Genomic DNA, 24,217 nt, shown 5'->3' with positions numbered 1-24,217 from the left:
ATTTAAAATGAGGGCCTTGCATTACTGTCAAATGTTGAGTGAAAACCAAATCATAGTGGTTGTGGTGAATGCTCAGTTGGAATAGCATTAGCTGCAATAATTTAGCACTGGCGGCTACACTACATACCTATATTACAGGTGGCACCCTCCCATCCGGCGGCACACATGCATTTGAAGGTGTCCCCTTCATCGTAGCACGTTCCGCCATTGTTGCACGTAGCCTCGTCACACTGGCTCTCTCCTGGAAGCAAAAAATATTACATGTCAGCAACTATTCATAGTCAATGTCAGGAAACCATTAGGCCTTAAAACCTATTATTTCAGGTATGTGTTATTTATGCACATAAACACACCCTTTCGAACACATACAAGCATGCACACGCTTACATCCCACCCACACGCATATTTCACACCACAACACACTTCACATGGCCGCCCCAGGGCGGAAAAAATTAATTAAATAGTGTGCGATACTGTAGTAAGGGGGGCTTACTTGAGTGACATGTCTTGCCCTTCCATCCGTTCTTACACTCGCAGTAGAAGTCGTTCACCAGGTCTCGGCACGTGCCGCGGTTACGACATGGGTTGGTGTTGCAGTCGTCAATGTCTGAGGAGACAAAAAAAAGAAAAAGTAATTTCATGTTTAACTGTCTGTTTGGCATCTCCAAGGCCATTTAAATCCTAACCCTACCCCCCCTCAATAACAAGAAGCAAGTCAGATAAAATGAAATAGTCAATGCACTGTTCCACCTGCATGTAATGCATAAGCACATATATAGACTTGTGTACCACTGTATGAATACTTTTGAAATGATACAAACAAAAGAACCATTCACTTTTTGAATACTTGTACTACGTTGTGGGGTGATATATACAAGTTATTTAGTTGCCTAACTTCAACAACAATGTATTATCCACCGGTGGTTCAAAGAAAGTGAAAGCCATTATTCATATAAAACAAACATGACAGTATTGAGAAGAAAAATGTACTTACTGTCGTCACAGTTGGGTCCCTCCCAGCCCTCGGCACAGATGCACTGGTACAGGCTGACTTTGTCAATACACGTTCCCCCGTTCTGACACGGGCCACTTTCACAGTCATTTATATCTGAGAGTGAGTGAAAGAGAAAAAAAAAAGAAAAAAAGTCTGAGAAAATAAACAATATCAAACCATTGCAATCAAGGTGTGCACCATGAAATCCCTTCAAGGACTCATTTACCATTTCCAATTATGTGAACAACTCGCATTGTTTCCACATGACAAACCTTGCGGCTTCCCTAGTGTCCCATTTATTTTGACTGTCGTCTCCGGTCAAGTAATCTTCTACCAAAAGCCCTTCCCAAAACTCCTTCTGTCACCCAAAACCACAACAGAGAGCTTGGTGTTGGGTGTGTGCGTGGGAGAGACAAGGCCGGGCAAGAATAGGCAGACTTCCTGGCTTAAGAGAATGAGAGTTAACGGTGGGGAGGCATGGAGCCCCTTTCATTTAACAACTTCCCCACCCCCTGACAGGCTAGCGAAGGCTGAGCAGGGTCATTAATCAAGGCCTGTGTCTGAGAGACAGCATAGGCCTCGCCTGGGGCCTCCATTAGATAACCCAGTGACTGTAGGGCCAGGGCTAGCCTGCCTGACCTCTCTGGGCTAGGGAGCCCGCGGCTAAAAACAGCCATCCATCAAACAGGGAGCTAATAATTATCGTCAAGGGGTCACCACTCTCCCCTGAAAGAACTGTTGGTGAGAACAAAGTCACCGGGTTTGGAAGGAGCGAGAGCACGCTTTGAACCCAAGGATGCATGTGTCGTGACAGACCACGCCAAGAAACAGGAACGATCCTTATAACTGGGAGGGAGATTCTTGTGGTGTACTTATGGTCGGAAAGGGCCCATCCCATCCTCTACCACCCCTGCAATAACATTCTCTCTCTCTCATATCTGCCCTCTCCACTTCAACCTCACAATTCTGCCACATTTCCCCCTCTATCTATGCCTCCCTCACACCCCCACATTGACCCCTTAATACACACATTAGCCATCCACCATCCATCAAAGGCTCCATCCATCCACCTCCCTAGCCATCCTCCAGCCATTCATCTACCGTTCTTCACTCCTTGGTGGAACTGGGGGAGTCACTTACTCTCATGGCAGTATGTCCCGGTGAAGCCCTCCTCGCACTCGCAGCTGAACTGGCCCCCAGCCTGGCTCCGGCAGCGCCCGTGGGGCCCACACACGTTGGACGAAATCAGACGCACGCCCCCAGGGGTGCTGTTGGATGCCACGGAAACCGTGCAGCTGTCAATCACTGAGGGAGAAAGAAAGGGCGAGGTCAGGACAGTGTGCATATATGGCAATCACATAAATGTTGATATCCATTGCACAGAACTGACATTACCACACATCGTATAAACCTTCAAACGCTTTGGGTGCCACAGCTTCCAATAAAATAAATATTCAATAGATACAACATATGCCAAGGCCCTCTAATTTCTTCAATCTGTGGTGTGTATAGATAAAAGTAGTTAAACTAAGTACAAGGGTATAAACCCGTAGACTGTCATAATTACGCTCTCAAAAATGCGTGCATACACACGGCACAGAGTGAGAAAATTAAGGGGGTCTATTGAGTATATTCAGCAGGAAGATCACACACAGAGCACTTCAGTTTTGCCAGATTCTTCTGGGGCGTTTTGGAGAGACGAACAAAGTCTAGTAGGGAGGAGAGGAACATTTTAAGAAGCAGAGGCAATTTGTCAGAAGCAGGAGGGCGGCGTGGGGGGTGTTCTTGAAGGGAGTGTCTTGTCAAAAAAGTAGTCTGGCAGCAGTAGCGACTCGAAAACATGAAACCAAACCTTAACCCTTCCCATGGTAACGAGGCCCTGGGGGACCCGGCGGAGAACGGGTTAGTGCCGTGCGGGCTTGCTAACCCTAGGTCTTCACACACACACACACACAATGGTGTGACACACACCCAGCACAATGGCCTTGAGTTAGCAGATTAGATTACAGACTCTGCGGGCTAAAAAGCCCCCCTCTCAGATTTACAATTGGCTATAAAAAAAGCAAAGCGAGACAAGTGACCTAAAATTTTTGGGATTAGCTTTCATTAGCATTAGCCAAGCTAGCCAAAACTGCCTAGGCTAACACTGAAAACAGACTTCTACAGTACTGTAAAGACTGCACAAGGCTAAACCAAAACGCAAATATTAACCTTTGCATGGTGTTGTCCGACAGTGGTCCCTCAAATGGGAACAGTTCTTGCCCTCGTAGTCTTCTGGACATTTGCAGAAGTAATCGGTAGCCAGGTTGAAACACTGGGCCCTGTTTTGACATGGGCTCGGCATGCAGTAGTCGATATCCAACTGAGAAGGCAAGAACAAAAACAAAGAATGGTTTAGACACAAGCCATGTAAAGTAATACCTGCCATTTTACCTTTTCCATAATAACCCATTGTGGACTTCACCACGGAAACCTGCTAAAGAACCATAAACAAACGCTTAGCGGTGGAGAGTTGGAGGAGGCGGGTAAAGAGAAGACAGACTTAGCCCAGACGGAAGGTTCACAAGTGTTAACAAGCGCGACAAAGCTCCAGTTTAGAGTTGCAAAGAGAAACGATCGCAGAGAGAAACGCAGGTGCGATTATAGTGGGGGGAAGGAAAGGTGGCAAAAAAAAAAAAAATCTAATGGGGGAAAAAAATGGGAGGGAAACAACTGAAGAGGAGGATATCAATGAAAACATTATGGTGAGGAGATTCACTCAGGAGATTCACCAATCTCGGATCAGATTACCCCATCCCCAACCTTAACCTTTAAAAAGGTATGGGGAAGTACGGTATCGGACCGTGGATCAGTGGTTTGAGGTGACTGCAACTTTTAAATTTTTATTTTTTACCTTTATTTAACCAGGCAAGTCAGTTAAGAACAAATTCTTATTTTCAATGACGGCCTGGGAACAGTGGGTTAACTGCCTGTTCAGGGGCAGAACGACAGATTTGTACCTTTTCAGCTCGGGGGTTTGAACTTGCAACCTTCCGGTTACTAGTCCAACGCTCTAACCACTAGGCTACCAGGAAAGAGGGAGGTAGTCAAGGAAAGTTGGCTCTAACCACCGATCTCGGATCAGATTACCCCATCTCCAACCTTAACCATTAAAAAGGTATGGGGAAATACGGTATCGGACCGTGGATCAGTGGTTACTCACGATTTACTCAAGATAAGTTGGCCCTAACCACATATCTAGGATCAGCTTATACGACCTCCAATTCTAACCATAAACCATTACAAGGATGGAGCAATATCTGCTCCTGGATCAGTGTTGTGGTTTCAGGTGACTTGGACCAACTCTGGGTGGGCTCTGGGCACAGTGAGGGGGGTGTGGTGCCAATCTCTGCTCACCTGACAGAAGTTGCCAGAGAAACCGGGCAGGCACAGGCACTGGAAGCCATTGACGTCGTCCTTGCAACGGCCGCCGTTCAAGCACGGGCCACTGGCGCACTCGTCTACGTCCTTCTCGCAGTGCTCGCCGCCGAAGCCCGACGGACAAACGCAACGGTACCCATTCACCATGTCCTAGGGAGGGGAGGAAAACAGAGAAAGGAAAAAAATAAAGAGAGAACAGGGTGTTGGGGGTGAGTGTGGGAGGTACGGAACAGGGCGGTGAGGAAAACAAGCCATTGTGAAAGGGTTGGAAAAGAATTAAGAAAGATTTATTTTTCCTGGCAGGGGACGAGAATGTTTATGGTAATCTGATCTATTGTAGTCATGAAGACCTTCCGCCTATTCCCTCCCTCCCATTCTCCCCTCCTACACAAGCATTCATGTCTTTCTGCCCCTCTCTTTGTTAGCATTGCCTGAGCAACTCTGTCATGCCTGTGTTCTGAAAGCATGTCTCAGCAGTTTGCCATTTTTAAACCTGCCATAAAGGAAAAAGGGGGAGAAAGAGGGGAAGGCGAGAGAAAGAAGCCAAAAACAACTCCAATATGCCAGGAAGTGTCCGGAATATGTATATCGACCAGGACCGATACATTACGGAAAAATAAGAAAACATCTGTGTCCCTAATGGAACCCTATTCCCCATGATAGGGTTCTGGTCAAAAGTAGTGCACTATATAGGGAATAAGATGCCATTTGGGAGAAACGCAATAAACATACCTTGCATTTTCCCCCATTTTGACACTGGTCCAGGCAGTCATTGATATCTGCGGAAACAATTTGTAACAATAAAATAAATTAAAATAAGACGTATACAATTTGAGCTCCGCCGAGGCGAGGCCTTGATAAGGCTTTCTTGTCAAGATTTCCGACAAGCTTCCTCAAGATAACACTTGTTCGAGAACGGGTGGGGGGAGGTGCAATTCATGCGGGCCCCGTGCACTGGGGCTTCACACAATTGTTTGAGTGCCCATGTTATCTGCACATTATTGTCTGCACGGCTGTGCAAGCAGACAATGACTCAAGATAAAAATAAAAAAAAATAAGTATTATTATTTTATTTTTTCTGTCATCTATTTTCAGACTGACCACTCCAGAACTACTAGTCCAGGTTCAAAGAAACCCTGTGCCAGCCTCAGTCCTAGCCGTCATTCTCATGAACTCACATCCAAAACTGTCCCTACAACAGTTGCTTAAAGTAGCTACTGGCACTTGACAGTGCCATTTCTTCATTTTAGAACAGGGGTGTGCAACTTTGGACTCTTGAGATTGAATGGCAGGGTGAGCAGGCTTTTGTTCTACCACAAGCACGAACACACTTTGACTAATCATGCTTTCAATTGCCAACCGTGATTAGTTGATTAGCTGAATTACCCATATTAGCGCTGTGCTGGAACAAAAGCCTGTATCCCCCGCTGCTTCCTGGAACCAGACTTGCCCACCCCTGCATTAGAACAAGTGACAAGCCTTTTCATTGAAAACACTCACTGGTTTCGCAGTTCTGGCCCATCCAACCCGGGAGGCACTCGCAGAAGTACCCTCCAATCAGGTTGCGGCAGGAGTTGGCATTCAGGCAGGGGTCGCCTTCGCACTCATTGGCGTCTGAAATCCATAAAAACAAACAGGTCAGAAAGACAGAAAAAGACAAATGTAATTCCTTCATTCCTGTTAAAGGGGATTGTGATGAGATTGCGAGGGGTCGGCAGCCATAGGAATAGATATTTTAATGGTTTCCCCCGTCACCCACCCATTGACTTGGGGATGCCCATTCTAGAAATTATATTTCTATGGTCTTTTCTGGTGGTCTGCTGTGGTTTGCATTCAAACCGCCTCGGAGCCTGTCCCCATGGCAAAAGGCAATTGGGGACAAACAAATATGTCGGGAAGTGAAGGGTAGTGGATCAAGGCAGCAGTGAATAGTTAGTGGCACCCATCTTCTTGCTCCTCACATTAAGAAGGGGTGAGGAAGAGGGAGAGGAGGTGTAAGGGAAGACAAGGGTGAGAAGGAGTGGGGGGTAGTTAGAGAATTAAGGCAGTAGTGAATAGAGTTAGTGGCACCCATCCTCTCGCTCCTCATTCTAAGCCCTTTAAAACACACTGCCATTCCTCAAAGGATGATCCCCCGGCTTAGGAAACCCCACTTTATCCCTGCCCTGAGGATTCCCAAAAGCAGCCATGGAATGGAATGCCGAAGGAACTTCCCCCCCCCCCATCCTGGTATGCCCGCTTCCAAATCTTCACACTAGAGCGCCATCAAAAGTCAAGGGTGGTATGATGAAGAGGAATTTGCACTTAGAAGCTTTTCTAAAGGTCAGTTTTGAGATTTCACCCCCTAATGGATAAGGTTCAGATTTGGAGAGTGTAAGCTGGTTCTAGATCTGTGCTCTAAGGACATCCTCTAATTGTAGCAAGGTGGTTAGAAGTTGGCCTCAACCACAGATCTAGGAAACTAACTTTAACCATTAGAGAGAGGAGATATTTGACCCTGTACCAGTATATAATCTATCAACTCCGTAGTGTGCATAGATATATAGGTGGTAGTGGGATAGAGGACTAGGCTGTTGTGAGGTAGAAGGCAGAGGTTTGTAGGATTTAAAAGTACTCAGTGGTGTCTGTGTCAAAAGGGATACAATAGGAGTTCGGTTGTGGGATATAGGAGGTAAATGTTTTTTATTTTTTATTATAGAGGATGACAGCGAACTAGGTGGCTGTATGATAGAGGTGGTGCAGGGTGTTACGGGATAGAGGACTGACTGACCAATGAGGCAGGTCTTGCCGCTCCACTGGGAGGGACAGGTGCACTTGAAGCCGTTGACCTGGTCCTGGCAGGTGCCCCCGTGGCCACAGGGGTTGGGGAAACACTCGTCCACATCTGGAGGGAGGAAACAAGTGTGTTACGGCTACACGTGGAATGACAAATCAGACGTCCATGACTATGGCTAGGTCTTTATATTTTATATATATATATTAGGTCTTTAGCGCTTGTTGAAAGGCTGATGGTGTCTTGATGACCCAAAATAATCAACTTAAAAAAAAAAAAATGTTTTAAGTCCCCACCGTCATGGACTTTTTCAAAATAAAGTCTATATAACAAAATGTGGTTGTTAGAATCTTAACCCCTATTAATAATCACAAAAAGAACTTGAGTTATAAGCAGATTTAGGAGGGTATGTCATGTTTTGTATGCACCCCCCCCCGGTTGCGCTACTTTCTCCCGATAGTAGTGCCTGATCCCCTCCTCCTCTCGACAGTTGGGAGGTGCCGTGCCTTGTTGATAATCCCCCTGATAATTGCCTCGAAACTGAACCTAAACTATACGGAAACTCATTTCACACATAAGAGCTGAATTATTATTATTTTTTTATTAAGTGAATTATGATGGGGGAGAATGGGTTGATGAGCGAGGAAGCGAACTATGCAATCACCAGTTGTGAATGAAGAACAGAGCTGGCCATTCTTTTCTATTCATCTATTCAAATGATAATCTCAAAAACGGTAGAGGAGAGAAATGTCAACACTGACAATTTCTTCACATCACAGTCATTGGCGAACAAGTTGCTCGCAAAGAAAACAAGCCTGGTTGGCACCCTGAACAAAGCGAGGCGGGAGCTTAATATCATGCCGTCTGGTTTGCTTAATATAAGGAATAAACATTTTTAAAAAAATGTATAGCATCAACATGTACTTTTGATACTTAAGTATATTTAAATATACTTTGATACTTTTACTCTAGTAGTATTTTACTGGGTGACTTTAAGTATAAGAATTGGGTATTTTTTCTACCACTGTGCGCGTCGCCATATATAAAATCAACTTACAACGCATTGTGCTCTACTGTATCACACGTGTTGTTTTTCCCTATGAGAAAAAGATCCTACTGCTTTCTACTTTATTCTATTCCATAGGTTGTGGATTTTTGGGATCAAAATGGCACAGCTGTACACAGTGAAAGGAGGAACTTGCCGCTGGCCTTTCACGGTGTTCTACAACATGCTTGTCTTGGCTGCCATCAACACACACGTGCTGTTTAAGCAGTGCATGAACCCCATGAGCAGGAGAGACTTCATCGTGAGTCGAGCACACGGGCTACGTGAGAGACGTGGGGGGGGTCGAGGCAGCAGCGAAGATTCCACGAGAGGAATTGCGCAAAGCCAATGAGAAACTGCCAGGTGGGCAGATGAGCTCGCAATAAAACCCACGAAACCTGTTTCAGCTGCAAGCGACTCACTTGTGCGAAGTGTTGCAAGCAAGCGGGGGGATGTGTGATGACTGTTAGAACGAGGGATAACAACTAAATAAGGTCCAACTGGCGTGAAGATGAGCACCATGCTGTAAGCACGAGCGAGGCCACAAATAATGTGTTCAATAACTGACAATGGACCATTTTTGACTGCCGTCATAAAACCAACAGATTCATTATAATGCCATTATTGCTTTTGTGCTGACGTCCAATAGATGTCATTGGTATGAAGGGGGAATCCAACGAGGACAGGCTTCTCTAGTGCTAGAGGCCCGGTGAATGTGCAAGGGTCAACCCACTGAGTATAATATTGAATTTACACACTATAATGTATTACTTACTGATGCTGCAGGAAGGGCCACTCCAGCCGGGGGCACACTGGCACTCGAAGCCCTGACTGGTCTCCACACATCTCCCTCCGTTAAAACAGGGCTCCGACAGACAAGCATGCTCTGCTATGGAACGAGAGACAGAGCGAAACAGAGAGATAGATTGAGTGGGTAAAAGGGAGAGGGGAAAGGCAAAGAACAGAGAAAGGTAGATGGAGCAGGTAGAGGAGAGAGAGGGAGAGGAGAGAGAGAGAGGAGAGAGAGAGAGAGTTAAACTCCTAAACTCAGTTCTCACACTGCAGGAGGGTGGGTTTTCCCCCTCGCTGCTGTCGGTTCCCAGCGGCTCTCTCTGGCCCAGCTAGGCTACAGCCAGTGGAGTGGAAAGCCCCTTTGACCTCTCACTAACCAGCTCTGGACCACACCGCAAGACGAGGAGCGAGAGAGTGAGACAGACAAGGGAGGGAGAGATAGGGAAGGATAAAGGAGAGTGCTGAGTGCAAGAGAAATAAACAGAAGAGAAATTTCCTCAGAGGAAAAAGACAGCCAGACAAAGAATAAAATACACAGAGAGAAAGCGAGAGAAAGACAGGGTCCATTCCCCCAATAGGTCTACGTTGTTAAAAAAAACATCCCCTCTCCCATGTCACTAGCCCCCCAGGGCCCTAGCCCTATAGTCTTAGCATTAACTCTAGCCAGCGAGCAGGAAAACGTCTGTTATGGCACACTGACCCGCAGAGTGTTCGCGCCATGACTTCCACCCGAACGCAAATCATTGTCCATCCCTCCGCGGGAGGACGAGAGAAGACAGGAGGGAAGAGAATAGCAAACTCACAAGTCACGACGGATTCCTCCGCTCAAATCAATTAGTGCTCTGCATTCCTTGGCAGGCAGACTGACCCGCATCACAAATGGCACCCTATTCACTATATAATGCACTACGTTTGACCAGAGCCCTATTAGCCCTGGTCAAAAGCAGTGCACTGAATAGGGTGCCATTTGAGACTACCCCCGAGGGGGGAGGCGAGAGGGAGAAGACTGTTGATTGGTGTCAGCAGGCTAGGGGCAGGGGGAGGAAGAGAGGGGGGGAGAGGAGCAAAGGAGGGGGGTTTAATGTTGTTGGGTCTGGCTGGGAGAGAAAAAAAAAAGGAGAATTCAGGCTTGGTTGGAAGCTGGAATCCCCCTCTTCTTTCCCTCGTTCTCTCCCTCCTTCCTCCACTCCCTCCCTCGCGCTCAAGATGACCGGCAATATTTTTCAAACCCTCGCTACAGAGGTGGCAACTGTCCTAGACAAACACAGAGCGGGCGTGTTTGACTGACAACGCCTACAGGGAGCTTCCTCCTCAATTAGCTGAGTCATGTCTCCATTGACCCCCACACAAAACAAGGGCCATCTACGTATCCTAATGAGCGAATTCGACACAACTTCATTGAAACGTCCTCAACTCAAAAATACATATACAACTCATTCCTATGATCAAAACTCAAACTTTATATAAACCAACCTTGATTTAAACAACTGACACATTTAAACAACTTGAAGATGTGAGGTAACTGTTAGATTTGTTGAAGGTAGAATACAATCCCACCTCATAGAAAGGTTAGCTCTGTTACTGGGTCTCCTCCAGTTCCCTTTTCCCTTGACGACGCCTTAATGAGGTCGTCACCTCCTGGCCGGAGTGACGCGGGAGACCGCCCTACGAACGGAACCTCCCTGGATGGGGTTAAGCACGGGACTGACCCCCCCCAACCCCTGAACTATGACCCCTCGACTTCCAACCCAGTCTCACCACATGACTCGGATCTCACCGACTGGTCTTGGGAAAACAAATACCCTTTTCTCTGTCTTCACCACAAAATACAAAAGATTGAGTGGGAGACAGCAGAGAGACAGAATAAAATAAAATCTCCAGCATAGTAGATCAGCTGCGCTATGAGTGCCCGAGACCAACTTCCCTCTGGGAACAATAAAGTTATTCTTATCTACTCCAATTTCACTCTCATAAGGACGAAACATTGAGTGGAACCAGACCCTAGACACTACAAGAGACTTACACACACGCAAGTACACGTATGTGTGCGTGTCAGGCGACTCACCTTTTTCGCAGTTGACACCAGAGTAGCCGTCAGGACAGGCACAGTGGTACTTGTCAGGTCCAGTGTTGCTGCAGGTCCCCATGTTCAAACAGGGCTGGAACGTACCACATGTGTTCAGGTCTGGAAGACAGGGAGGGAAAAGTGTGAGTGTGCGTTGGTGAGGGCACCAGTTATCAGCTGTATATCTACAGACCAGGGGGGGTATACTACAAAGCAGGATCAATGAGTTAGCCTTCTAACTTGCCCAAATAAATACATTTCTTTAAGATAAGCTTGAAATTGACATGTTGTGATTGAAACAACCAAAACCGTAAAAGTTTAGCTTTCTTAATGAACCAGAAAATCAGTAGGCCTATTTCTGGTCGTTTACAAAGTTAGCCGGCCAACTCAATGATCACTCTTTGTAGTATACCTCTGTGCATTTGCTATTCTTGCATGTGTATGCTTACCTTTGTCGCAGAGCTGGCCGCCAAAGTTTGTGTCACAGAGGCACTGCCACGGTTCCACGCAGGTTCCGTGCACACAGCCCGGGTGAGGAATGCACTTATCACAGTACTCGCCCTGCCAGCCGTACAGACACCTGCAGGACACACACACACACACACACACACACACACACACACTCGATAAGTACTCTATGCCCGGGATGACCGAGCTTAACAAAAAAAACTTGTTCAGTGCTCAACACTATCCCGCTTAAAAACACAGACAATGTATCACAATCTTTTAACACACACAGGAATGGGTTCGGCAGGGCTAAGGCTGCTCCTTGAGTAAGTAAAAAGTATGATCTGGGCAGTGAACTAGCAGGGGAAAGCTTCTCAAATGAGTCATAACAGAGCGAATCAAATATACACACACCCCCATCCCTTATAATTCATCCCTGGTATCCATGCCCAGCCCACCCCACCCCACCCTTGCTTGAGGCAATGGATAATTAACCCAGCTACCCAATATATATATATATATCCTACCTAATTCAAAAGAGCTGCAAAATCTAGCAAATATGGAGGAAATGTGAAACCCTCAAAAGTACCCATTCCACTCCGGCCTTCCTTAAGAATCAGATGTGTATTCAAGTTCAGATAAAAGACATAGAAGCTTCTCCAGAATCTCCACAACATGCCAGATGAAAGAGGGTCTCAGACAGGTGAAAGAGGGTGCAAACCAGACAGGTGAAAGAGGGTGGGGGAAACCAGACAGGTGTTTCTTGGCTGACAGGTGAAAGACCAGACAGGTGAAAAGGCTAACTAACATGACATCAAAGCGTGGCGCTGAAGGGAGGTGAAAGAGGGTGGGGGAAACCAGACAGGTGAAAGAGGGTGGGGGAAACCAGACAGGTGAAAGAGGGTGGGGGAAACCAGACAGGTGAAAGAGGGTGGGGGAACCAGACAGGTGAAAGAGGGTGGGGGAACCAGACAGGTGAAAGAGGGTGGGGAAACCAGACAGGTGAAAGAGGGTGGGGGAACCAGACAGGTGAAAGAGGGAACCAGACAGGTGAAAGAGGGTGGGGGAAACCAGACAGGTGAAAGAGGGTGGGGGAACCAGACAGGTGAAAGAGGGTGGGGGAACCAGACAGGTGAAAACCAGACAGGTGAAAGGGGTGGGGGAACCAGACAGGTGAAAGAGGGTGGGGGAACCAGACAGGTGAAAGAGGGTGGGGGAACCAGACAGGTGAAAGAGGGTGGGGGAACCAGACAGGTGAAAGAGGGTGGGGGAACCAGACAGGTGAAAGAGGGTGGGGGAACCAGACAGGTGAAAGAGGGTGGGGGAACCAGACAGGTGAAAGAGGGTGGGGGAACCAGACAGGTGAAAGAGGGTGGGGAACCAGACAGGTGAAAGAGGTGTGGGGAAACAGACAGGTGAAAGAGGGTGGGGGAACCAGACAGGTGAAAGAGGGTGGGGGAAACAGACAGGTGAAAGAAAAATGAAATCCTTTTTGAATTTGACAGGTCTTCGAGACCAGATTCCACTGCCACCATTAAGCTCTCACCACTCTGGGGGCCCCCGGCAGACGTGTGCAAAGGGGGTCGAGAGGGGTCGCGATAATCTCCAACCCACACCACATACACTCCCTTCCCAAAACACGCAAAGGTTCGGGCCCTTCACAGCTCTGGATAACGGGAGGGGGGATTCATCGGGTTGTGTTTATTAGGACACGCAATGTACATTTTTATTTTTTTATTTTTGAACAGTCACTTCCTGCTTCAGTCTGTTTTCTTCTGTTTGGTGCCTAATGACCACATCATGATCAAGGGTTGTGACTTTGATTGCGATGTATAGTATTGTGTAGAACGTAGTGTTATCTAACGAAGACACTGCCAAAAATGACTACGTCTCCATTGAGTCTGGTGCCAATCCAAAGTGGGCAGAACCCATGGTGTTGGGAATTCCCCCTGCCAATGGCATTATTTCCATGTGGTACAAGGATGTTGCTGTGACAACAAGTTGCAGCAAGATTCTGAGTCTGGCACTTTCCAGTGAGCGTTTTACTAACTTAGGCTAGCGGAAAAAAAATGTTTTAAAAAATGTTTAAAAAAAAATAAGTGCTTACTTGCAATCTCCGGGCAATTTACAGGAACCATGTTCAGTGCTGCAGCCTTGCCTGCAAATAGCTGAGAGAGAGAAAGAAAATGAGGGAGGAAATAAAGGAGAAAGTCCAAGTGGGGTGACAGTGAGTGTCAGCAAGAAATTCACAGAAAAAAGAAAAAGTAAGAGTGACGAGAGAGAGAGAGAGAGAGAGAGAACACAAAGAGTCAGCATGATGATGTCAGACAGTTCCCCCTCCCCTATCTCATCTCCAAACTCGTGGGAATGTCCTAAGCTCCAACCGGGGCAGTAATCCTACAAAATCCAAGACTTATCCCAGAGCTCTGCCATCGCTCCCCGCTAGGATACTAAGGCCTAGGGGGTGCGCTGGTGCGTTGCAAACAGCCCAAATTCCAAACGGCAACGCTAACTATTTGTACAAGCCTGCCAGGCCGGCCGTGGCCAAAATCTGCTGTGTTAAGACAATATGCCCTGGTGTCAATGGGTGAAGAAGCCAGCTTGACCCCACCCCTAAATGATATCATTTAGTCTAGTGTTCATTCTCTCGCTGGACAGATTCACCTCTACACAATTGCAGTCCATCGTCACTTTCGCTAGTTTTGGACTTCCCTTCCTTGCCTTAATGATGGCATGCTAACAGAAAGGCACTAAAGCACAACTTGCCCTTGAAAAGGCCCACTGTTATTTATAGAACATTTTGATAATTTAAAATATATATTCCAATTGATTTTTGATGAATGTCACTTATCAATGCCTTTTGAGCTTTGTTCAACTGTCTAACCTCGTGGTAAAAAAATGGCCTTAGCATTTGGCTTCACGTTGCTGTAAAATTACAGACAACTACTTTGGTTAAACCCCACTCTTACCAGTGCTGCATTCTGGTCCAGACCACCCTTCGAGGCAGGTCTTGTTGCCGTTGTGGTCGCAGTTGTAGTGGCCAAAAAAGTCGTCGCGCGGACGGCAGAACTTGTTGCAGCCGAAACCGTAGTAATGCTCGTCACAGCTGACCCGGATCTGGTACTCGAACTGGCCCACCGGCCCGTTGTGCTTCAGGCTCTGCCACTGGCGGCTGGGGTTGATCATGCCCGACTGAACCGCCTTCTCGATCATCTCGCCTCCTCCACCTGATGGAGGGAAATGGATTAGAGAGAGAGAGAGTGAGAAAGGAGTCAGATGGACTGGTAGGAAACACATGGGCATAAGGGTGAGGCAAAGACATAAATGCAGTCATTCAAACAGACACAATATATACACAGATGTCAACACATGAGGATGAGAATGCCCATTCAACAAGACAAAGCGTCTTGCTTTGGGACATTTCTCGGTCTTTACTAGTACAGGGTCTCCCAATATCAGTGGGTAAATGCCCAAACATGAATTGCCATCCAAATCTACTGCTGCCAACAGACATTAGTGATGCCCCCTTCGCCACCCTCTGCTACCCTTGCACCCAAACAAACTCGACCTCACCGGGGTCAGCGCTCGAGGGAGAGAGGACGCCATCCCTACCATACCAGCGCAGCTATGTCACGCGGTGTTAGGGCACTGCCTCCTAATCCCATTTTCCATGAAGAAACCCTCTGGCGTTCTAGAAATATAGAAAGGCAGGAATGCAAACCCCAACGTAATTTTTGTTTATAGAATTATTATTATTTTTTTTAAATAGTCTGCCCACTTAAATTCCATTCAGCCTCTGCGAGCTTTGACAAGGGGGCGCGAAAACGAACAAAGACGTAAGCTTCGAGTTTGTTTACTCCTCTTTTCTTGGAGGGAAAGCTGCTTTGTTACGGCAGTGTTAGTTGTAGTTGCGGGCCATAGTAGTAATATTCCAGGCCGTTCTAGAATCCTGAGCTACAATGTGGTATTTCGCCGGTGGAGTGCAAAGTGTGGTCGGGGTGAGGTGACACCCTCTCACTACCTGAGGCCCGGAATAGTTTGACGGCGAGGGGGTTGTGGTTAGGCGAAATAAATATACATATATATATAAAAATGTAATAAACGACCTGGAAGCAAACTGTGACCCACCATATCAAACAGGAAATTCCTAGACGGTTGACGGTGTGAGAAATAGAGCTAACGTAGCAAATTTTTTAAATACAGCCAACCTCAAGAAAACCATACTGGACCATCCTGGAGATTTGACCAAACATTTAAACCTCTCAGTTTCGTGATGAATACTGCTCGGGGCAATGAGTCAAGTCGGCACCGACATGATAGTTACCTCGGTAACTTGTAATTTAAGCTTACGCAAGCACAATTTAGAGACGCCAACTCTAGACTAAGGTTAGCCATAGCAGTGTATTTGGCTAGCATTAACATCACAACTGTGATAGGCTTTTAATGAGTCTGCTTATTGGAGGCTAACTGGCCACGTACCCAGGTCACTTTGCTTGTCGACGCTGAGTGAGACGGTCAATATTTGGCCTATCCTCATTTGGCCCTCTTCCTTGGCAGACGTTTTCATTGATCTAGCTGTCTTGTTGTGTGTGCTTGTCGGTGGGAGGGCTTTCGAAAAATAAAGTCTTCAACCTCCCACTAACCTCTTCGCATTTGGCCTTTATTGGCCCGAATGCAAAGCTTAGTTTTATGCTCGATGTAGACTTGGCTGTGGTGGAACAACTGCCCCCCCCTCCTTCTGGGCCAAAGCACACCTGGACAGGGGTCAGCGTACCCTGGGGCCGAATTAACACTGGAACTATAATGGTTCCCTGAGGGATGCCAAATGCAACACACAGCCATAACTCCCACTGAGTGCCTAACGGTCGGGCTGAAAACAAACAATCTGTAGTGTGATCTCTCTCCATCTCCTCCTCACTCACTCCCTTACCAGTCTATACTACCGTCACTGTTTTCTGAATGAGACAATTGTAATGTTACGCAATAGAGAGCCATATCGATAGTAGGGGAGTTCAAGAGACAGAGGGAATGACTCATGCTTGATAGTTATGCCTGATAGTTCTGCCCATTGTTGGTCAGTAATGCCAACCAATGGCCTTTCAAATGCAGGGGGGATGCAGCTGCCATCAGGCATAAAGCCTTTAAAAACATTTTTATAAGCACAAGTATAATTTCCCTGACCCCTAAATGTCCCTTACCAATATATGAATCCCCCCCCACCCAACACGCGCATCTCTGCCCCTTTACACACACACGCAACTAACAGCATTACAGATTCCTTATTTTTGTCCTGGGACCACCACTTCCAGGTCACGGGGTCATGTTGCTTTTGTAATGTGAAACCAAATGGAGCAGAGAGAGTGAGAGATGTAACATAATGGTGGGGGATAATACTCACTGCCCGTAGAAGAGTCATTGTTGAAGTCCAAGGCCTCCACGATCAATGTATAGGACCTCTGGAGAGAGATAAGATTGATAAGATAGAGAGAGGTGTCAGGTAAAACAAGTCACAGCTGTGTTAACTCCTTCACCACTGGCTGATACACGTTTACTTTTAGATTCCTTTCTGCATAGTTCCTGCTAACAGTGTTGGCTGTAGGCTACTTCTTATTTAACCTACTGTTTGAATGCACAGACCATATTAGCAGAAATATAAAGAATTGGGGGAGAGAAAGTCCATTTGAGGTAATAACTGTTCTTAGATCTGGTATAAAAACGGAGTATGTAAATGTCACAGGGAATAGTGTAAATACAGCCAAACTCCTTCCCATTCGTGAGCGCACACACAAGCCGCAAGTGAGTGGGTATGGTGGTGTTTAACTCAGTCTGTCCATTGGCCGTTTTCCATATGTTGTAGATTAGAGAGAGCACGCCCCCCCCCGAGGCACCAGCAGCCCTCTGATCCGGTTGGGCTAAGCCACTCTCCCTTACAGCAACCCACCCCAAAACTAACCCACCGCTTTCCTACCCCCTCCTCGGATAGAGAATTCAAGGGGTGGCGATAAAGAGAGCAAACCGCTGGCATTGTTTAAAAACATCCTGGGTTCCTTTCCTTTATTTTTCCCTTCCAGTGCACCGTCAGTAGTTGTGTGGAGTGACTTGAGGGCGCTGTAATAGTTAGAATAGAGATCTCTGCTGTGTGTGTGTGTGTAAAAAGGCCATTTCAGTGTGTGTTATGCACGCCATGGAAACGGGGGGTCCATTATTTCGGCACCTCTTTGAAACTCTTTGTCTCTCTTAAGGCCCCCATCGCTCTCACCGGTATCGGATAACGGACAGCGGAGAGCCGTGGAGGGCTGGGCTGAGGGAAGGAGTGTGTGTGCCAGAGTGTGTATGCGGGCCTTCATTCATTTGAGACTGTTGTGTACAGTATCATGAGTTTTCATCTGGGTGCAAAATATATTGATTTGTGTGTGCGCAAATAAGTGTGTGTGCGTGCCTGAATGCAAGTGTGTGTGTGTCCATACTTGGCTCCAGTCAGAGGGCCTCTCTCCACTCGCGACACTCACTTGCCAACATTCACACGAGCACTCCTTGTAGCACTTGTCAATGAAGCTCCAAAAATATGAGAGGGGGGAGGAAAGTGTATGGTGGTGGAAACAGGGTGATGGGAGGGGGTTGGGGCGTTCGGGGTAGACAGCACTCGCTCGCTCATTCTTTCGCCTCCCTCTCCCTTGGAGGCATGCCCGGCCTCTTGTCTGGGGCTTATGGCCTTGCCACTTTGTCCCATTTAAACAAACACGATACTGGTTCGCTGGCACACATAGCACTGCACAGCCTAGCAGCGGCAGCAGCTAGCTACATTGTTCCATTGAATCACTGATCGCTATCTTATATGGATGTCAGTCTAATCACTGGTTATTACTCACAGGAAATCCAGATGATGTCAAGATTTGGGGAAAACCACACAGCAGCTCCAACTGTGTGTGCAGCCATTATGCATATCATGATTCATGATCATAACCATTGAAATGGAGACGAGCTAAAACAGCGGTAGCCAAGTCAACTCAAGTTTCTTTTACCATCCAAAGCTTGAGGAATTTCACTTGGCTAACTTCACATTTTAAAAGCACAGTCCTTAAATAAATAAAAAACAGCTCCCCTCAAAACGGTCCTTTCCTCACAAATATCAAAGAAAAAGAATTTCAAACCTCCCAAACCCATTCGGTTAGTACAGGCCACCTTTCGACAGTGCTATTTACCGTTTTGGTAAATGTTACTTTGGCAGCCAGGTAAGAAACCAAAGCACACCATCCCTTCTGTCCCCAGACTAGTGGTGCCTCTCCAAACATTGTCCCACTTCCTCCCCTACGTCACTCCATTCTTGCTGCAATTTGATTGAGTATTTTTGGAACGGTGCCTAACTAGATGTTCTGTACCCAGTTTTGGTTTAGGACAAGAGGCACGGCCCAGCGCTTTCACGAGGCGGAGATAAGTGTGGGAAAATAGTTCAAAAGCAAGTGAAATAAGCAGACAAGCCTGGGCACGTCCAGGAAGGGAGTCGGCAGGTTGAGTAAGTGCCTGTGTTTGCAGAGCAGTAGGAGTAGGGCTCACGCTATGGTGGCCTGATTGGTCTACCTATGAAGGGATACTGATATAAGGCTATTCTTTTTGGGGGAAGAAAAGATCAAATCATAGTTGCCCACATTGAATGAAACCACATTGGTGGATAAAAAAAAATATTTTAAAAAGTCATGCTTTATTCACCATCAGACGCCCTTTATCAAAGGTCAACTGATATGGGGCCAGTTTCACACACACAGGTTAAGACTAGTCTTAGACTAAAAAGCATTCAACAGAAATTCTCCATTGAAATAGTTTTTTTTTGGTCCAGGACTAGTCTTAAAATCGGTGTTCAGGAAACCGGCCCATGGTGTTGTGACATTTACTAGCTTTCAATGCTTCTGAAACCTAAAATATCCCGTATACATGTTGGCTCACAATGTCCAGTTTGACATAAACACTCAAAATAAAACTTCTATCGGAACGTGTTTTGCTGAATGTGCACAGATGAAATGAAGAGAAGATACAAGCAGGCTGTTCTGATTACCCTCACCTCATAAGTCACTGTGTGCTTATCAGTTCTGTACTGCCGGACCGCTCTCTGTTCATCCACCCCCCCACGGCAGATGAGGCTTTTACGACAGTAAGGGAGATCGAAAGGGATGGAGAGAAAAAGAGATGGGGGAAACAGGAGGCAGACCGATGGATTGGAGAGAGAAAAGACAGAACGAGAGAGCAGTGAGACTAAGAATAATCCTTTCACTCTCCCTGAGAAGTGAGAGTGAAAACTAAATTAACAGGAAAAATAAAAATCCAAGCATCAACGTTGTCACTCTGAACTCAAGCCCCCTGTTTGACAGTGGGTGGGGGGGCCTATGTCTATGTCCCGTCAGAGTCAACTATCCCCACTGGCCTCTATCCTTCTCTAGGCGTTGGCTCTGGGGGCTGCTGGCTGGTGGAATAATAGGCCTACCGGCATTACGAGAGTAAGGTGACCGATGGGCAATAGGGGCCAAACTTCTAAATAATGGCAACTTCAGCACAACGGTTTAGTCTGGGAGCCCCGAACGAACCACGGCACTGCTGAGTCTACTGCTGCATCCTGTTGCTTCCCCCCCAGCCACATTATTCCCATCCTGGCCTCCCATTATCTCCCATAATCCTCGCTGCCAGCCCGGCCGGGCCGAGGCTATTGTTCAGCCCCCCCGCCGTTAACATAAGCTGTCACTGCTTCTGTCTGGCTAGGGCCGTCGAGCCAGGGGCCGAGAGAGAGTAGAGAGCTCCTCTCTCCAAGCACTAAAAAGAAAGAGAGGAGAACAGTGGCCTGTGTAACATGCAAGAGTAAAAAAAACAAAAAATAGGGGGAATGAAAGTTCAACAACTGCAAGTGAGATGTTGTTGGCGATACTTTTGGCCACGGAAAGAGGCTGCCATTCGAGGGCCCAATAAACAGACTGACGCACATAGTGAGGTTGTTTTGGTTCGTCCGTGCCAATTTGGGGTCGGGGTTGTGGACCTATAAAACAGACCCAGGGCCACTCTAGCCTAGCCCAAAACGTCTAGCCAAGTCTGGGGTGTATTCTTCAATAGGAACCAACAGAAGCAAACTGGCCAAATTGGGGCGGGAGCTATCAAAAGTCATCCAATAAGAAACACATTTTTGTTGCAACGCATTTTCCGTTGTTAAATGTTTTGCTACAGTGTGCACTAATAAATACGCCCCTGCTTCTTCAAAGTAAGGGGACGGTGACTGCTCCATTCAACACGCCAGTTACTATAGGGTGGCAGGGTTAAAAGATGGAATGTCTTGGACCCGGTCAAGCGCAACCGCTCAGACCCAGGTTGACAAAGGGCGGTGGGGGAACAAGAGGCCTTTATACTGCCTGTGTTAAGGTCAGGGGCGAGGATACGCGGCCAGACCTTTGTGACTTAAGCAATGTCGACTGCCCCTATACAGTAGTGGCATAGATGCTGGCTGACTGTCCAGTTTATGGAATATTTGGGAATATTCAAGAATCTCAAGTGTCCACACGTGTGCCCTGTGCCACCAACTAAACAGAACAAGATGTTGGCATAGTTCCAAAAGCCCCCTATTTCTAGGAATATCCTCTTTGCAATCCACCTAGATTTTTTTTTTTTTTAATAATAAAAAATAATTTAAAAAACAGATCCTAATTCTGTGAAAATCTATACGAATCCAACAACGCCCTTCTACAACACACGTCATTATTCATCCATTAGGTCTAGCCATGGAGAACACTGTAAGCAAAGGGTCTGGAGGGGAAAAAAAAGCTGGCTCCATCAACTATGCCCCCCTTGCAGGTGCTCTCCTCCCTCTCCCTTGCTCCCAGTTCCATTTCTCCCAGTGGGAGGCCTCGTTACCTAGCAACTCCCTCAAACATCCAATCACTTCATCCCATTGATGACCTGGCACCTCTTCATTGAATGCTGATGAGTTAAAAGTGTACAATTCATACAAAACAGGGGTTATTGGATGACAACAAATTAAAGTGTGAAAAAAATGCCAATTCCCCATTCAATCTTTCATTACATGTTTCCTCTGAGCTTGTCTTTGTGGTAATTCTGGGCAAACAAGCTTTGAGTAATTAAACATGTTTCCAAATTGCTAGGTAGAAATTGGATGGAAAGGGAAGTATGCAATAGAACAATGGCTTCTTAGCTAGGTCTTTTCATAGTGGTATTGGAGCATGTCAAGAAAACCATTTGGGGGCCACATCATTGTGTCCAAAACATATTTTGATGCTGCCAGGGAAACTTATCTGCATTGAAATATTGCCAGTCCACTTTAATTGTCATGTTCTTAGGATAACTCTCGCCTAATCCTTGAAAACAATTGCTGTGTACATCTAGCATACCTCATTCAAGCTTTTTCCTCTCAATTCTCAAAACGAAAGTATAATCTCACACAGCCACATAATTGTTTTTGCTCAAAACATGATCAAAATGGATGGCTCAAGTCATGAAAAATGTGGCATGCTAAAAAAACCACACACACACCCACACACACACAGTCAACCAGAGGAATGCATAGAGTTCATTGAGTGAATTCTCTGCTTCCTGAGAGCGCATTGTGTGTAAACGCCGTGGCTAGATAACCCAGCTGTTTTATTGCCTATTCTTGCAGAAGCCATTGTTTGACGCTCGGCGACTGGCCGCGCTCTTTAGGAAAAGACAGTGTGGAATGAATCTCGTTTAGGCAGCGCATCATTGGTAAAATGATGCGATCCTACAGTTCTTCATAAATGATTAAACCTCTTTGGATCTGCCCATTTTGAATTTCGGCCTATTCCCAAGAACTGACGCATGAACACTAGTGATGAGTATTCAGACAGCGCAAATTTATGGACGACCTCACCTTGACATATTCTCTGCCAATCCGATTGAACTATAATATACTGTATTTGTAAGAATAATGTAACCCCCCAAAAAGCGTTCCTGTCTTGTCGAGGCTCATGCACTTGTAGCCTGCTAGCCTCAAATGACATGCTGGCATTGGCATATCCAAAAGTTACTCATTTGCCCATCGTTTTTGTTGCGTATTCTTGTCCATTAATCTAAATCGGGCTTGGCTGAGCCAAACTGTTAGTGGTTCAAGTTCTCAACAAACTCGCGCGCCCGAGAGGAAGAACATGTTACACAAACATAACTACGCAATGAACTCACCGGCCAAGCGAAGCTGAAAGGTAACACAATCCTCGACTTGTCACTCCTCATGCTCCGCAAAGAAAAAGTATTCCCTCCGACCACGGGTGTAGAAGCCGTCCCGAAACTGCATGGTCCCGCCGAAGAGACCTTCAACTGGTACTCCTTTAGACACACTTTAAAATAGGTATCACACTCGTCCCTCGTGCATCTGCGATCCGCGGCATTCCGAGATCCATCGCAGCACACGCCAGTCTGCAGTTCGCCATTCACGTTCTGCATCGATACAATTTGCAATTCGAAGTGTCCAGATGCCACAGCCACCTGTTTTTTTGGGGAAAAAAAGAGCGACATGACTTTTATTTCAATGTGTCTTGCCTTTTGATACCTTCATTTCAAACTGTCAACCAACATTTATGCAAGCTTGAACGTTTCCAACACACACACACACACACACAAGCTAGATAAGATGTGTTGCAGTTAGCGAATGTTTAAGTTAACAAGCTAATATCGACAATAGCTAATTGTGTGATTTGTAGTCACTAACTTGCAACAAACTATTGCAAAGAAATTCCCATACTGTTATTTTACAGAGGCACGCGTTACTGTTTATTTTTATTTTGGAACATCAAATTGATGGCGACATGAAAACATGCTCAAGTTTTCCAGTGCATCCTCCTAAAGCCACAACCAGTTCTTGACAATGTGCATGTTGAAAACTGTAAAATTAGAGCATTACTGTATGGACAAAAGGTAAGAAGTTTGCTTGAATATCCACGTACCTTAATCCACATGCATTGCAAGAAGACATGAATAGAAAAGGCAACACAGATTGAACTCAGTCTCAAAATCATGCCTTCTGTTTGATAGTGCCGTTCACTGCGAAACTAAACGTCCGGCCGACCTACGGCTCTATATACTCCTCCGATTTGAACATGCACGAGTGGAGAACAACACCGTTTCAAAAGAGCATAGATTTCCACTGCAAAATGGCCTGCCCCCTTGTCTCACTCTTTTGTCCTTTCGACTATTGTTCTTTTTCTTTATATGTTTCTGATCGCCTCTGATACAACAATACCCACGAGCTAAGAAAGCGACGTCTGTGTCCGAATGACTGTCCCAGACTTTACAGCAAGTTCAGGGGAAGAGGGGGCGGGTGCAATACATGAGTCGCTGTTTAATATTCCTAAATGGGAGAGGCCCTGAGATCGAAGCCACACCCAATGTTTAATATGCACGTCTATCGTGCGTCGTGTATTTACTCCACAATCAACTGCGCAAGTGCCATCAAACAAGGATGCTACTTTCAAATAAATCCATAGAGCACACAGAAAATTATGTAGCATTTGGTTCATAGTTATACATTGAGATTAACCCTCGTGCAGTGGGCCTATTGATCTTGTGTAGTGTAAACCAATCTGGTAGTAATGAGCAATATAGTTAATTATTCTGATTTTATTGGTCAACAGTTAATTATTCTGATTATATTGGTCCAGATTTATATATTCTAATAGG

General features: G+C 46.2%; 1 protein-coding gene and 1 long non-coding RNA gene across 4 annotated transcripts in view; one reads left to right on the top strand and one right to left on the bottom strand.

Annotated features, from left to right (window-relative positions):
* Nucleotides 1-23,845, bottom strand: part of LOC118389130 (protein jagged-1b-like) — a 31,089-nt gene extending 7,244 nt beyond the window's left edge. For 2 of the 3 annotated variants that reach the window (XM_035778915.2, XM_052527436.1), the window contains exons 1-17: nt 23,485-23,845; nt 22,724-23,026; nt 16,935-16,992; nt 14,506-14,763; nt 13,644-13,704; nt 11,539-11,669; nt 11,090-11,209; nt 9,008-9,121; nt 7,185-7,298; nt 5,915-6,028; nt 5,147-5,193; nt 4,391-4,564; nt 3,206-3,356; nt 2,135-2,299; nt 995-1,108; nt 494-607; nt 128-241 (exon numbers count right to left, since the gene is read on the bottom strand). In XM_035778915.2, coding sequence (XP_035634808.2) covers nt 128-241; nt 494-607; nt 995-1,108; nt 2,135-2,299; nt 3,206-3,356; nt 4,391-4,564; nt 5,147-5,193; nt 5,915-6,028; nt 7,185-7,298; nt 9,008-9,121; nt 11,090-11,209; nt 11,539-11,669; nt 13,644-13,704; nt 14,506-14,763; nt 16,935-16,992; nt 22,724-23,026; nt 23,485-23,556 — 2,224 coding nt within the window. In that variant the 5' untranslated portion in view covers nt 23,557-23,845. The remainder of the gene's footprint in view (nt 1-127; nt 242-493; nt 608-994; nt 1,109-2,134; nt 2,300-3,205; nt 3,357-4,390; nt 4,565-5,146; nt 5,194-5,914; nt 6,029-7,184; nt 7,299-9,007; nt 9,122-11,089; nt 11,210-11,538; nt 11,670-13,643; nt 13,705-14,505; nt 14,764-16,934; nt 16,993-22,723; nt 23,027-23,484) is intronic. The other variant, XM_052527437.1, reaches the window with a different exon arrangement.
* Nucleotides 12,524-12,893, top strand: LOC127932275 (uncharacterized). The gene is made up of 3 exons (XR_008144687.1): nt 12,524-12,565; nt 12,615-12,668; nt 12,710-12,893. It is a non-coding gene; the product is annotated as an uncharacterized LOC127932275 (long non-coding RNA).
* Nucleotides 23,846-24,217: the final 372 nt, after the last annotated feature.

Source organism: Oncorhynchus keta, chromosome 10 (assembly GCF_023373465.1).
Source record: "Oncorhynchus keta strain PuntledgeMale-10-30-2019 chromosome 10, Oket_V2, whole genome shotgun sequence".
NCBI classification, from domain to species: Eukaryota; Metazoa; Chordata; class Actinopteri; order Salmoniformes; family Salmonidae; genus Oncorhynchus; species Oncorhynchus keta.
The sequence above is the reverse complement of the archived record's forward strand: the minus strand, read 5'-3'. Positions and strand labels throughout refer to the sequence as shown.